At 42.6% G+C, this 16,117-nt stretch overlaps 1 protein-coding gene across 1 annotated transcript; it reads left to right on the plus strand.

Annotated features, from left to right (window-relative positions):
- The first annotated feature begins 1,106 nt into the window (after positions 1-1,106).
- chchd1 (coiled-coil-helix-coiled-coil-helix domain containing 1) lies at positions 1,107-4,226 on the plus strand. The gene is made up of 3 exons (XM_080868661.1): positions 1,107-1,433; positions 1,912-2,030; positions 3,975-4,226. The coding sequence occupies exons 1-3, from the start codon at positions 1,295-1,297 to the stop codon at positions 4,083-4,085; spliced, it is 369 nt and encodes a 122-aa protein (XP_080724787.1). The 5' UTR covers positions 1,107-1,294; the 3' UTR covers positions 4,086-4,226.
- The last annotated feature ends 11,891 nt before the right edge of the window (positions 4,227-16,117 follow it).

Here is a 16,117-nt window from a genome sequence, read left to right on the forward strand (position 1 = left end):
CATCTATTTGAAAGACTGAGTGTAAACACACAAAATATTTTATTTTATGTGCTGGAATGTGCAGAAAATAAGTTTAAATGTTAAACTAATTTCTTCCAGTCAGAGAATGTTGCATATAATTAAATTTTTGCTTGATGCTAGAATTTTATCATTTCACTTCTTCATTGGTTTCAGTATTAGAGGAGTTAGACCCTGATGTATCTTCCTGGAATGGTGAAGCTATTTTCTGGAAAACTAACTCAACATATCTCCAGTAATAGAAAACTTGTATATTTTATATTATTGATTATTATCGAGTATAATTATTCTCATCTCATTGAAAGTAATATTTGTGTTATTTTTTGATTTTTATAAAGATTTGTATCAAGCCGATGCTACCACTGAGTATCCTTTTATTGTTGGCTTTGGACCATGCCATTATAATGCCATCAATCTGTTCATTCATAACTGTAAATTTAGCAACAAGAACCCTGTCCTATTTTTTACATTAATGAAGCTCTATTGCTGGCTGCATCAACCAGAAAGCTGTGAAAACAACTTGAATTGTGTAAGAAACTGCAGTTTTTATTTAAAATCTCCTGCTGTGTATTTACTTATTTATGAAAACATTATTACTGTCTTATTTCATTATATTCTCTGACTCTTAATGCTATTGCTGTGAGTCCCTGGCTTGTCTTTTAAACGTTTTTGTGTTCTTGTAACTTGTTTTCCTTCAATTATTTAAAAAAACGTTTGCAAATGATGTCACGCCACACGTACACATTACGACACCGACTCTGCAATAGAGAAGAAGAAACAACAGAACATGTTTTAGTGCATCGTCAGAAATATGATGCTGTAAAAAAGACAATGATCCAAAAGCTTGGTGATGTGAACGTGAAGCTGGACTTGGTTGATTTATTTCGTAAGAACTGGAGAAGTGAGAGTTATCAGGCCATAGTTTGTTTTTAAGGCAGACTCGTTTGTTTGGGAGGATTTGATTTTTTATCTTTATTTTTTGACATTTCGGTCCACACTCCACGCCAGTTGGTGGCGGTAATGCAGCGTTTTGCTGCAATGCTAATATATGCCAATAATAATATAAAGCAGAAGAAGACCTTTACGACAATTAATTTCTTTCTACGGTAAAACATGGCGCCGCGCAGCTAAGCTTGGTGAGGTAATGAAGCACCGAGACAAACACTGAGAGCTTTTCTTCTGCTTTTTCATTCTCAAAGTTTCAAAATATTTCCTCGGCGAGGCAGCAGCTCCCCGTGGAGCTGAGGCACAGTGAGGGGAGGACTTTCACACTACGATGGCCACGCAGGGAGGCATCGTGTTCCAGGAGAAGGTCAGCAGACTGCTCCGCGGACAGAACGGAAAACCAGTGCTCAAACCCAACAGGGCTCTGGTTCTGAAAGACGCTGTAGCGAACCGAAAACCCAAGAAAGGGGGTAAGAACATAAAGACATGAATACATCAGCGCGGCAGGATTAACGGACCGAGAGGGCTGACTGCAGAAGGCCCACCACAGGCTGACTACATGCAGCGTAGTTCAGTGCTGATGGTAGCAGCAGGGTGGAGCTTGGGGCTGTGCTCCACTCAAATTGAACTAAATGCTGCAAAAGTGACCGGATACTGATGTCGTAGAAGAATAGAAGAGCAATATTAATTGACAGATGTCTCCGCCTTTAGATGATTTAAAACGTCAGTTTGATCTGCAGGATGTTTCAGATCAATCACAAATAGACATTTTATTCATTTATTAAACGTTTTTCTCAAAGAACTACAACAGAGTTACGTTTCTGTGTTTATACACAAGTATCTGGATTTACTTTACACTTGTAGTTGCCTGTAGAAGTCCAGTTAAATGATTTATTATGAATGACTCAAGTTGGATTAATGTGTAAACACGAATGTCTTTCTCCACAGAGGCCTCTTGTATCACTGAAATGTCAGTCCTGATGGCCTGTTGGAAGCAGAACAACTTTGTGGACACTCTGTGCTCTAATGAGATTAACAGCTTTTATATGTGTGTGGAAAAGGCTCAGGTATGTCCATGCTCTGCAGAATTCAGTGAAACATGCCCATGCATTAACTGTGACTCTAGCAGTACAGAAAAACTAAGAATGGGGATGGAGAAGAGTGTTACTGTTATTTTAGAGTAACACAAATGGAAAATAAATTATGCATCATATGCAAATTATGTATCCTCGTGTGATCTTGATGTACAACTTACCTTAACCAAGTGGCAGAAAACAACCATTCCTAACAGATATACACTACCAGTCAAACGTTTGGAACCACCTTCTCATGTAATGATTTTTCTTTATTTTTCCTCATTTCTACATTGTAGATACAAACTGAAGGCATCAGCTATATGAAGCAAGATACACAGGATTATGTAGCAAAGAAAAAAACAAGATAACTAAATAAATGGATAAAAATATGTTTCATATTTTAGATTCCTCAAAGCAGCCACACTTTGCTTTGTTGACAGGGCTGCAAACCCTCGGCCTTCTCTCAGTGAGCGTCATGATGTTGTCACCTGACATGGTCACCTCACAGGTGAGCCTGTCAGCGTTCATTTGTGGAGTTTCTTGCCTTCTTATTGCTGTTGGGACCATCAGTTGTGTTGTGCAGGGCAGGTTGGTAAATAGTTGACAGCCCTATTTGACAGATCCAATCAGCTAATAAAGAGAAACAACAGCCCATCATGACTTTAAGAACTGAAGGTCAGTCAGTCCTAAAAATGGCTAAAACTGACTGTGTGCAGTGCAGTCACAATACCATCAAACACTACAACAAAACAGGCTCACATGAGGACCGTCCCAGAGTCCCCTCTGCTGCTGAGGATACATTCATCCGAGTCACCAGCCTCAGAAATCACAAGTTAACAGCTCCTCAGGTTAGAGCCCAGATAGATGCCACACAGAGCTCCAGTAGCAGACACATCTCACCATCAACTGTTCAGAGACGGTGTGAATCAGGCCTTTATGGTCAAATAGCTGCAGAGAAACCACGACTAAGGAGAAGCAACAAGCAGAAGAGATTTGTTTGGGCCAAGAAACACAAGCAGTGGACATCTGTGCTTTGGTCTGATGGTCCACTGCGGTCTGCATGCATGGTTCCCACCGTGACCATGGAGGAGGAGGTGTGATGGTGTGGGGGTACTTTGCTGGTGACACTGTTGGGGATTTATTCAGAATTCTGAACCAGCGTGGCTCACAGCATCCTGCAGACACATCCCATCCAGTTTGCACTTAGTTGGACCATCATTTATTTTTCAACAGCACAATGACCCCAAACACACCTCCAGGCTGTGTGAGGGCTATTGGTCCAAGAAGGAGAGTGATGGAGTGCTGCACCAGGTGCCCTGGCCTCCACAGTCAGCTGACCTAAACCCAGTGGCGATGGTTTGGGATGAAGGCAAACAGGCCGACAAGTGCTCAGCATCTCTGGGAACTCCTTCAAGACTGTTGGAAAACCATTCCAGGTGACGACCTCGTGAAACCCACGGAGAGAAGGCCAAGAGTGTGCAAAGCATTAATCGAAGCAAAGGGGGGATTTGGAAGAATCTACAGTATAAAAAAAGTTGAATTATTTCACATTTTTGTGTTTACTACATAATTCCAAATGTGTCCATTCATACTTCTGATGCCTTCAGTGAGAATCTACAATGTAAATAGTTATGAAAATAAAGAAAAAACATTCGACCTTTGACTGGTGGTTTACATCAGTTTTCTGTGTTTTGACATTGAGCTGAGAGTTCGGTTACTTTATAGAAGGTACAGTTACATTTCAGTGAACCGGCCAGCTCAGCAACAGCCCTGGGAGACTAGAAGCACACACCTGTGCTTCTTCCTCATTATTCTTTCTAAACTCTGAACTCCTGCAAAATGTTGGGCTGAAAGTGGGCAGAAGTGTCCTTGTTGTAGTTTAGAAACATTACTCTCATAAACACATCTGTAATAAATCTTCTTCTTCCTTCGTAGGCTGATGCGAAGAATAAAGCTGGACAGAGCAACATCCAGGGAGGACGTCTGCCACCAAAGCAAGCCACGGCGCTTCTGAAGAGATATCCCAACCTGTGCAAAGAGATCTGATACACAAACATTTTAATGCTCTTCTTGTACAGCTTTGGACTAGGACGCTCTCGGAGATTAATTTGGATTATGTCCTGGTGTGTCGAGCTGCCAGTTGCCAAACAAATAATGAAATAAAACAAATGAGTGGAATATTGAAAAGGGTGATTGTTGCTTTTACCCATTACTGTAAGGTTCCTTCATACCTCTGACTGGTAGTTTGTAATGTGCACTTGTGTTCTTGTCTTATTTTAAAACAAGTTTTAAAATATAAAGGAACTGTTTCATGTCCTGAATTGAAACTCTTTTTTTTTTTGATTTATATTTTTTTTTATTAAGGTTTCAAAAGCAGGCATTCACAGTCTGTACATCATGTAAGCATACTTCTTGCTTAGGTTATCTGCCTTAGATACCAAAATAGTATTTTAATTTACATCCAAGTCATAAAGAGAGAATATTTACAACTATAGAAGCAATTGAAACAATCACATAATCCGAAATAAGAAAACAAACAAAACCAACAAACAAAACAAAAAAAACAAAAAAACGGATGTGTTGGTAGGGGGTGATCCTATAAATATATGCTCTCATACATCACAGTTATTGGTTTGTAAAAATAAAATCTGGCCTGTGAGGCGTGATATATTTGACCCAGTTTTCCCAGTATGATGTAAATTTCTCCAGCTTGTGGTTAACAGAAGCTGTTATCTTTTCCATGTTATAGATTTCCATTGTGATTTCCATCCATGTACTTACAGTGGGGCAAAAAAGTATTTAGTCAGCCACCGATTGTGCAAGTTCCCCCACTTAAAAAGATGACAGAGGTCAGTAATTTGCACCAGAGGTACACTTCAACTGTGAGAGACAGAATGTGAAAAAAAAATCCATGAATTCACATGGTAGGATTTGTAAAGAATTTATTCGTAAATCAGGGTGGAAAATAAGTATTTGGTCACCTCAAACAAGGAAAATCTCTGGCTCTCACAGACCTGTAACGTCTTCTGTAAGAAGCTTTTCTGTCCCCCACTCGTTACCTGTATGAATGGCACCTGTTTGAACTCATCATCTGTATAAAAGACACCTGTCCACAGCCTCAAACAGTCAGACTCCAAACTCCGCCATGGCCAAGACCAAAGAGCTTTCGAAGGACACCAGGAAAAGTATTGTAGACCTGCACCAGACTGGGAAGAGTGAATCTACAATAGGCAAGCAGCTTGGTGTGAAAAAATCAACTGTGGGAGCAATCATCAGAAAATGGAAGACATACAAGACCACTGATAATCTCCCTCGATCTGGGGCTCCACGCAAGATCTCATCCCGTGGGGTCAAAATGATCATGAGAACGGTGAGCAAAGATCCCAGAACCACACGGGGGGACCTGGTGAATGACCTGCAGAGAGCTGGGACCAAAGTAACAAAGGTCACCATCGGTAACACACTACAACGGCAGGGAATCAAATCCCGCAGTGCCAGACGTGTTCCGCTGCTGAAGCCAGTGCATGTCCAGGCCCGTCTGAAGTTTGCCAGAGAGCACATGGATGATACAGCAGAGGATTGGGAGAATGTCATGTGGTCAGATGAAACCAAAGTAGAACGTTTTGGTATAAACTCAACTCGTCGTGTTTGGAGGAAGAAGAATACTGAGTTGCATCCCAAGAACACCATACCTACTGTGAAGCATGGGGGTGGAAACATCATGCTATGGGGCTGTTTTTCTGCCAAGGGGACAGGACGACTGATCCGTGTTAAGGACAGAATGAATGGGGCCATGTATCGTGAGATTTTGAGCCAAAACCTCCTTCCATCAGTGAGAACTTTGAAGATGAAACGAGGCTGGGTCTTCCAACATGACAATGATCCAAAACACACCGCCCGGGCAACAAAGGAGTGGCTCCGTAAGAAGCATTTGAAAGTCCTGGAGTGGCCTAGCCAGTCTCCAGACCTCAACCCCATAGAAAATCTGTGGCGGGGGTTGAAAGTCCGTGTTGCTCGGCGACAGCCCCAAAACATCACTGCTCTCGAGAAGATCTGCATGGAGGAATGGGCCAAAATACCAGCTACTGTGTGTGCAAACCTGGTAAAGACCTATAGTAAACGTTTGACCTCTGTTATTGCCAACAAACGTTATGTTACAAAGTATTGAGTTGTATTTTTGTTATTGACCAAATACTTATTTTCCACCCTGATTTACGAATAAATTCTTTACAAATCCTACCAAATTCAAATTTTATTTGTCACACACACACAACCATACACAGTATGACATGGGGGTGAAATGCTTGTAGCTGTACAATGCCCGACCATTAAATGACAGAAGAAAAGTTTTACAATATTTACAATTTACTACAAAAGTTTACAAATTAACTTAGGAATTTACAGTAAAGAATGTGCAAATAGCAGAAGAGATTATAAAGATAAGGATTATAAATTATAGGAATTATAGGATTATAGGAAATGTGTGGTGGTGCGTGTGGTGACGTGAGAGTCCAGTCTTATAGTGACGTGTTTGGGAGAGTCCAGTCCTACACCTGGTTCAGGCCCCGAATAGCCTTGTGGGAAGAAGCTCCTCCTCATTCTCTCTGTTTTGGCCTTAAGGGAGCGGAAGCGCTTCCCAGACCTCAACAGTGAGAAGAGTCCATTGTTGGGATGGGAGAGGTCCATCATAATCTTCCTAGCTTTGGACTTGCACCGCTTGGTGTAGATGGACAGCAGGTCAGGGAGCTCTGATTGAATGATGCGTTCTGCCGAGCGCACCACCCTTTGCAGATCTCGTCTGTCCTGCTTGGTGCTGTTCCCAAACCAGGTGCAGATGTTTGCCGTCAGGACGCTCTCGATGGTGCAGGAGTAGAAGTTCTTGAGCACCTTCAGTGGCAGATGGAAGTCTCTAAGTCTTCTGAGGAAGAAGAGACGCTGACGGGCTTTCTTAACCAGGGTGTTGATGTGACAGGACCATGACAGGTCCTGAGTGATGTGGACACCCAGGTATCGGAAACTGTCCACTCTCTCCACTGGCGTGCCACTGATGATGAGGGGTTTGTAATTCCTCGCTTGCTTTGTAGTGAAGTCCACGATCAGCTCCTTAGTCTTGCTGATGTTTAGGAGGAGGTTATTCTCCTGGCACCAGGTCTCCAGGTTCCTAATCTCCTCCAGGTAGGCCGTCTCGATGTTGTCGGAGATCAGGCCCACAACAACAGTGTCGTCAGCAAACTTGACAATGGAGGTGGTGTCGGATGTGGCTACACAGTCATAAGTGTACAGTGAGTACAGCAGGGGGCTTAAAACACAGCCCTGAGGCACTCCAGTGCTGAGTGAGATGGAGGGGGAGACTTGTTTTCCTACCCTCACTGATTGGGGTCTGTCTGTGAGGAAGTTGAGGATCCACTGACACAGTGATGAGCTGAGTCCTAGATCCGTCAACTTGGTGAAAAGCTTAGAGGGAATTATTGTGTTGAATGCTGAACTGTAGTCCTCGAACAGCATCCTAACATAATTCCCTCTGCCAGTGTCCAGGTGACTCAGGGATGTGTGGAGCAGGTGAGATATGGCATCGTCTGTGGAACGATTAGTCCGGTAAGCAAACTGAAGTGAGTCGATGGTGGGAGGAAGTGAAGAAGTGATGTGATCTCTCATCAGTCTTTCAAAACACTTCATCACAATTGAAGTCAGTGCTACTGGACGGTAGTCATTGTGGCAAGCGGGCTGTTGTTTCTTTGGAACAGGGACAATAATGGACTGTTTGAAGCACGTGGGAACCACAGCTTGGGCCAGGGAGAGGTTGAAGATCTCCGTGAACACCGGTGCTAGTTGATCAGCGCAGGCTCTAAGGACCCGGCCAGGGATTGCATCTGGTCCTGCTGCCTTCCTGGTGTTCACCCTCCTGAAGGTGTTCCTCACGGCATGCTCTGTGATGACGAATGCATTTTCTTCACTGGTGCACTCCGAGCGCGCGCAGCCGTTTGTTGTTTTAATTGCTGCGGCGTCGAAGCGTCGACCATGTGGATTCATGGATTTTTTTTTCACATTCTGTCTCTCACAGTTGAAGTGTACCTCTGGTGCAAATTACTGACCTCTGTCATCATTTTAGGTGGGGGAACTTGCACAATCGGTGGCTGACTAAATACTTTTTTGCCCCACTGTATGTTTGGGCTCTCCGGGGATAACCATTTTCTGGTGATACTCTTTTTACAGGCCACCAGTGGAATATTTACTAAATGTTTATCATATTTAGGCCATTCCTGAGGTATATATCCAAAGAACATAGTCTTACTCTCGAGGGGTATTTCACATTTAAAGATATCCTGTAAGGCATTATGTATTTCTCTCCAATAATCCCTCAAGATAGAGCAGTCCCAGAAAATGTGGTAGTGATTTGCACTTTGATTTCCACAGTTCCTCCAACAAGCAGGGGAATTATCATCATAATGAGACTTCTGAGAAGGTGTTATAAAGTATCTAATTAGGCACTTCCAGCCGAATTCCCTCCACTTTCGTGAGCTGGTACACATCCACTGATATCTCCATATTGCCGTCCATTCTTCCTCTAATATTTTTATCCCTCCTTCCTTCTCCCATTTTGTTCTAATATATGAAGTCGAATGTGGTTTCAAATCCATTAGACCCTTATAGAGACATGTTATATATAAAGTTATAGCTTTCTATAAACAGTTCCATCAAGCGTGTGTTTATCATTGTTACGTTTCTCATCTTCGTGTCAGCATAGTGCCTTAACTGCAAATATCGATAGAAGTCTTGTTTTTCTAATGAAAATGTCTTTCTAAGCGTGTCAAAGCTGAACAATTTTCCATCTTTCATTATACTACACAGGGCTGTTATGCCCTTACCTGTCCAGTCCTTGAATCTAGAATCCAATTCATTAGGCTTGAACTCTGAGTCGTAAGCACACCATTTAAGAACTGTAATATTGGTCTCGAGTTTATATTCCTTTATAATAGTTCTCCATGTTTTAAGGGTTCTTTTCACCCACAGGTCATCAATGTTTTTTATATAGGTTTGTAGATTATTGTCAGCTAGAGTTGCCTGAATAGGAATAGACAGCATTTGTTCCTCAGTGGTTTTCCATTGGGCAGTGTATGATGGGTTACACCAGCATATTATTGCTCTCATCTGCGCTGCAAAGTAGTAGTATCTGAGGTCAGGGAGGCCCCATCCTCCCTTTTGCTTAGCCAGCTGTAGAGTTTTGAGGCGAACCCTTGGTCTTTTACCTTGCCATATATATCTAGATAACATTTTGTCCCACTCATTAAATTGACTTTGGTTAATCTCTATTGGTAGGGTTTGAAATAGATACAAAAATCTTGGCAATACATTCATTTTAATAGAATCAATTCTTGAATTAAAGCTAAAGAAAGGAATTAAGTTCCATCTTACTATATCTTCCTTTATTTTTTTGTATAAAGGTAGGTAGTTCTGTTCAAATAGTTTTGTAAGATCTTTCGGTAAATTTATGCCTAAATATTTAAAACACTCCGTTTGCCATACCAGGGGATAACTACATTTTATTTCTTCTGGTGGGCTATAATTATATGAGAGTAGCTGGGTTTTACCTATATTAATTTTATAGCCTGATAATTGGCCGTATTGTTCAAATGATTGCATCAGTTTGGGTAAAGAATATGTTGGGTGTCCAAGGTAGACCAAAATGTCATCCGCATAGCAAGCCAGTTTATATTGCATCCCTTTGATAGAAATTCCCTTAATCTCTTCGTTTTGCCTAATGAATTGAGCTAGTGGTTCCAAGTATAATGATTAGATTAGATTAGAGATTAGATAGAACTTTATTAATCCCTCGGGTGGGTTCCTCTGGGAAATTCGATTTCCAAAAAAGCACAGCACCGACAGAAGTTACAGAGTTACAGAATATTATATATATATATATATATATATATAATACACACACACACACATATATATATATAAATACAGAGACAATATAAATAAAATATACGAAGGGGATAAATAGAATAAATAGGAATAAAAAATAAAAATACAAGTGAATTGCACATTTCAAGTATTGAGTCTATTGCACTGTTGACTATTTACAAAAGGTATTGCACAGTGAGGTGAAGAGGCACTACAGCTTAGTTGTTCCCCCCTCCTTTGTCCTCCTGTTTCCCCTCCCTCTCCCCTCCAGAGAGGAGTTAAACAGTCTGATGGCGTGTGGGACAAAGGAGTTTTTAAGTCTGTTAGTTCTTGTCTTTGGGAGAAGCAACCTGTCACTGAACAGACTCTTCTGGTTGTTAATGGCCGTGTGCAGAGGATGCCCAGCATTGTCCATAATGTCCATCAGTTTCTTTAATGTCCTTTTCTCTGCCACTGTCACCAGAGTGTCCAGCTTCATGCCGACCACAGAGCTAGCCTTCCTGATCAGTTTCTCCAGCCTGGATGAGTCCCTCTTTGCTGTGCTGCTCCCCCAGCACACCACAGCATAGAAAAGTACTCCAGCAACCACCGACTGGTAAAACATCCTCAGGAGCTTCCTGCAGATGTTAAAAGACCTCAGCCTCCTGAGGAAGTACAGTCGGCTTTGGGCTTTTTTATACAGGTGCTCTGTGTTGCATGACCAGTCCAGTTTATTGTCCACCCACAGCCCGAGGTACTTGTACTTGTTGACCACCTCCACCTCCTCCCCCTCTATCTGAACCGGCAGTGGACCTTCTCTGGACCTCCCGAAGTCCACAACCAGTTCCTTAGTCTTTGAGGTGTTGAGTTGCAGGTGGTTTGTGTGACTCCATGCGACAAAGTTCCTCACCAGACTTCTGTACTCCTCTTCCTGATCATCCCAGATACACCCCATGATGGCCGTGTCGTCTGCAAACTTCTGAATGTGGCATAATTCAGAGTTGTAGCAGAAGTCAGAGGTGTACAGGGTGAAGAGAAGAGGGGACAGCACAGTTCCCTGTGGTGCTCCTGTGCTGCTGACCACTGTGTCAGACGTGATGTCCTTCAGCCTGACGTACTGTGGCCTGTCGGTGAGGTAGTCGGAGATCCAAGCCACCAGGCAGGGGTCCACCTCCATCCTGTTCAGTTTTTCCTGAAGCATACAGGGCCGGATGGTATTAAAGGCACTGGAAAAGTCAAGAAACAGGATCCTGACCGTGCCTTTTCCCCCATCCAGGTGTGAGTGGGCTCTGTGTAGGAGGTACAGGATGGCATCCTCCACTCCGACACCCGCCTTGTATGCAAACTGTAGTGGGTCCTGGGCATGTTGTACCTGTGGTCGGAGGAGGTTGAGGAAGAGCCGCTCTAGAGTCTTCATAAGATGTGACGTCAGTGCGAAAAGTAACGGTGACCATGCACAGCCCTGTCTAGTGCCCCTTTTTAGGGTAAAACTGTTGGATAGGCATCCATTAATTTTAATCCTGGCTGTAGGATTGTCGTATAGAGCTTGTATAGTTTTAATAATCGTATCATGAAAGCCAAATTTATATAATACCCTGTAAAGGAACTTCCAGTTGACGGAATCAAAGGCTTTTTCAGCGTCTACACTCATCACAATTGCTTTGATTTTATGTTTTTGTATATGGTCCATAATATGTAGTGTCTTTCGTATATTGTCCTGTGTTTGGCGTTGATGTATGAAACCCGTTTGGTCGTTACATATCAGTGTTGGTAGGAACTCTTCTAGCCGTTTGGCCATGATAGATGTGAAAAGTTTATAGTCCACATTAAGAACAGAGATTGGCCTGAAAGATCCACATTCCATTTTATCTTTGCCTTCTTTTGGTATAACTGAGATAATTGCCTCCTTCCAACTGGGGGGCATTTGTGCCTTTTTCAAGACCCAATTCAATGTAGGCAGTAAAACAGGTATCAGTTCCTTTTTAAATTCTTTATACCACTCTGCCGTGTAACCATCTGGTCCTGGTGATTTACTTAATTTAAGCCTATTAATTGCAGCTTTTAATTCTTCTTCAGTTATGTTCATTATCATTGCTTGATTTTGTTCTTCATCTAAAGTGGGTAAGTCTAGAGGGTTCAGGAAGCTATCAATCTGAGCTTCAGTCCCGCCAGGGGCTTCAGAGTATAGGGTTTTATAGAATCTTTCAAAGGCTTCCTGTATTTCATTTAATTTATTTTTTATCACTTTTGTACTTGGGTCCCTAATTTTATAAATTGTATTTTCCGCTGTCTTTTTTTTCAATTTCCACGCCAATATTTTGGTAGATTTAATGCCACTTTCATAGTGTCTCTGTTTCAAAAACATTAAATCTTTCTTGATTTCTTGTGTGGCTAGATGTCTGTTTTTTCTTAATCTAATTTGCAAAGTGGTTTTATTCAGTGCAAAGATCCTAAGTGGATGTGATGGAATTATTCTTCTTGGGTTGCACGGCTCTGGCCGGAAGGTTACTGCTATCGCTGAACACTGAACCCATCGTTCCTGTGGAAGCTGATATTGGTGGTCAGCAATGTCAAAATTCAATCAGCCAGAGAGACTTGCATTAAGTACCAGTAACAAGGTTAGTGTGTTTGATGCAGATATCTGATTGGATTTGAACACTTAAAAAAACATTCACAAGTAACTGTCTCTGACCCTGTCTGTGGCTTAACCTGTACTTACAGTATTTTAACAACAGTGTAAACCTAACGAAGCTGATCACGTGAGTGTGACTACTGCTGCTTCAACCTTACAGGCTCTATTAGCTGGGTTCTACCATTTGTGGACAAGTTACTACCAGTTCACACATTCCTCCTCCTCCTCGTAAAGCTCGGTTATGTTGGTTGGGTGTGCGTATCTCGCTTCCATCGACGCCCTTGCACTGCGCCACAGTCTGAAACTGATATTTTATCAAACACTTAAGTGTGTGTTCAAATGTAACTTTTTGAAGAGTGTTTATATGAAGGCTGCATTTCATGCACTCTTCACATCAGAGTATTGCTTTGGAATCCGTTTTGTAACACTGGCTTTGTGTTAAAAGATTTGAACTAGCAATATATTGTAACTCATTACAAAATATTATTATTGTGATAATATTTGTATATTTCAGTATCTGCTGATCTATTGGAATTTTACAACAATCTCTGGGGCTGGACTTCAGCCATGGAGGGTCCAGGTTCCCAGCTTAGCCATGAGCTGCTTTCGCACTGAAACACCTTCAATGCAACAGCTGTACGTGGGGCTCGGTGCCCAGTCTCAGGTGGAGATCATGATTGCTCCCCCCTGACATCCTCACGTCCCACTGTGTAGTATTTGTGTTGTACACTGAGATACTAGATGTTGGGTATCAGAGATTCCATAGGTCCCACATCCTCTTCATGTAACACCTTTAATTTTTTTGTATTACCTTATTTATTCAGTTACTGTAGTTGGTGGCTTGTGGGCATTTAGTAAGTCTAAACAAATCTATATAAATTCGTTACTTTGATCTTATTTACTGGATAAGTTATTGTAAATGATTTGTCATGACAAACACAATCAGAACTAAAACTGAATAATAAAGCTTTACAGTTATGCATTAGATTTAAAATTCTGTCACTGCTTTTACTTCACTGACAACACTATTTTAAGCTAGATTGATTTTTAAAACGTGGTTAATATGACGCTTTGTTTCTATTGACATTTAGCGAACCATGTTGAAAGTGTGGATTTGTTTCATGTTTTGTCTAAGGCACAGGAAGCATTTGCACCCGCCGCTGTGAGAACATTTTTCTGTTGCATCCCTGTTTATCTGCACATCATTGTACAAACCATTTCCTCCCTGCTTATCACTTCCTCCCAAATATCCACACTCAACAGGAACTTTCTTACAGTCCACAGTAATTACTGTTTCATACACACCTTAGGGCTTCTTACACATTCAATTACACCACATATATTATTTATTTACCTAATTATCTAAAAAATAACTGAATTATAGATTAAATATACACAAACCCCAAGTACAGCCAGTTTTAGTATATTCCCTGTTGTGTCCAACACTTTTAAATGTGAGGCTTATCGTATTAAAAAACACGGGAGCTACGAGTTACTGAGTCAACATTACTCTTAGCTGCTGTTCACTGGTATTGCACTAATGTTGCTCAGAATAAGTTTGTGACAAACGTTCCAAGTATATCTATTCAGTGACTGCTTTTGGAAAAAACAAACAAACAAAGGAGCCTCTGTCACGGCGACGGATGGCCGGTACTGAATAGGACTCAGGTGCAGAAACCCAGAGCGGAGACAGTAGATGATTTAACAGTTTATTACGGTTAAGTGCAAGGGGGAAAAAAAGGGAAACGTGGCAAAGACAGAAAATGACGAGACGTGGAGCCTTGGTGTGGCGTGCCCAGGGGAACGTGGCTAGGGCGAGGGAACGAGGCCTGAGAAGTGGAACGGAGCTGAGTGGGGAACAGTCACACTGAGGGGAGAGGATATAGGAGTTAGGCAGGTAGTGAAGGCAGCTCAGAAGTGGCCAGTATAAGAGCAGCAATTCTTACTTGCAGTTAGGGACCTGGAGTGTTTGAGAGGGGGGTGATGAAGATCCAGGGGAGGCTGAGTGGCGTGGAAAGGCTGACCTGAGATCCGGGGCTCCAGATGGAGTGTGATGGCAGGAGGGCAGGCAGGTGAGGCACAGAGGGATTTCCAGAATGATCACTAGGTATTCCGAGTCCGGAGGTGGAGTGAGCCAGGGTGGGTACAGCAACTGTAGTACAAAAGAGTCTTTGTTAGTAAGATAAATCACAGCGAGAATTTGAAACACAAGACCTGTTACCAACATGGGTTGATGACGAACTGGCAGTGAGTGAACATCGATGTGTGGTTTAAATCCCTCTGGCTTGATTGCCTGCAATAGGCTCCAGGTGTGCAGGAGCTGGAGTTGGCCCTGCCCAGGGGCGGATCCCAGGTCAGTTCAGGAGCCTAATGGAAACTCCAGCCACCCACCGTAGACCATGACAGCCTCGGCGTGGTTTTGTGGTTCAGCCCACGTCGATGGCTGTTAGCACTGAGTGGTCCTGAGGATGTTCGCTTCTCAGAGTCTTTTTAGGGTGTTTCTGTGGGATCTCCGAATCTGTTGCTTCTTATCTTTGTCACCTATCTCTACGTATTGTTTTAGTTACACAATCTGTTCCAAACCCCCAAACTGTTGCTGATATACCGTTTCTTAGCACCTCCACGCCTGTAGTTGCCTTCATTATCAGTTAGAGCTCCTGCACATTCTTCTGTGGTGCACTGCAATAAATTTGCGGTACTGCTTTGGCCATTCTCCCTTTAGTTCCCCTGTGGGCTCATTTTGTCCCCAACACTACTTCTTTATCAATCCTGATATTTCTGGTGATCCAGTTTATTATTGTAATCATTAGGCCTGTCTCTACTGCTATGAATATGTGGTACGTGTGTGTTGTGTATGTGTGTAGGAGCTGGTAATGCTAGCATTAACAGACAAGTACTGCTAGCTTGGAAGTTGTAGTGGGTTTAAAGAAAAATAAATACACTCCCCTTTTCCACAAATCCCCTGTGGGAGCTGGAGTGGGCAAATTGTTTACTTGGAGGTATTTCTTTTTACCTTTTCATTGTCAGATGCGCGACACAGGAACACGCGGTGTTAGAGGCATCTGAAGCCTCAGCCCAAAGACGGAGATGATTAAGATCAGGGTCGTAATCATCCTCGTTTTGTTTTGTTTTTTCTGGCAAACTTTCACAATCAGTGCCAAGTAAAACGCAGCTTATCGGGCTCTGCTTATCTGTCTGATCCAGTCCTGTTCAGAAGTTGTAGCAAGCAGAATAATGGTCTGAGGGAGGGAGGGGAGATGTTGAGGATAAAGCAAACACACAGGCTGGGTCTCCAACCGCTGCATCTGTAGCAAAGCATACTCAAATGATACACAACACCTAGGAAGCGACAAGGGGGGAGCGGCAGTAAGGGGAATCCCCAACCTTAATAACAATCTCCCAGAGGGACCAAGGCCCAGCAAGCCCCAGACTCAGGCCTAGTACCACACTGAGCCAGCAATGATCCAGGGAGGCAGTCAACAGGTCACCTATCACCGGGTAGAGTGTAGGAAATGTGGGTGTAGAAGACCTGCCTGCTCCTGCTCCTGCTTCTGCTTGTCTG

Source organism: Rhamphochromis sp. 'chilingali' (assembly GCF_963969265.1).
Source record: "Rhamphochromis sp. 'chilingali' genome assembly, chromosome: 20".
In the NCBI taxonomy this organism is placed as follows: domain Eukaryota; kingdom Metazoa; phylum Chordata; class Actinopteri; order Cichliformes; family Cichlidae; genus Rhamphochromis; species Rhamphochromis sp. 'chilingali'.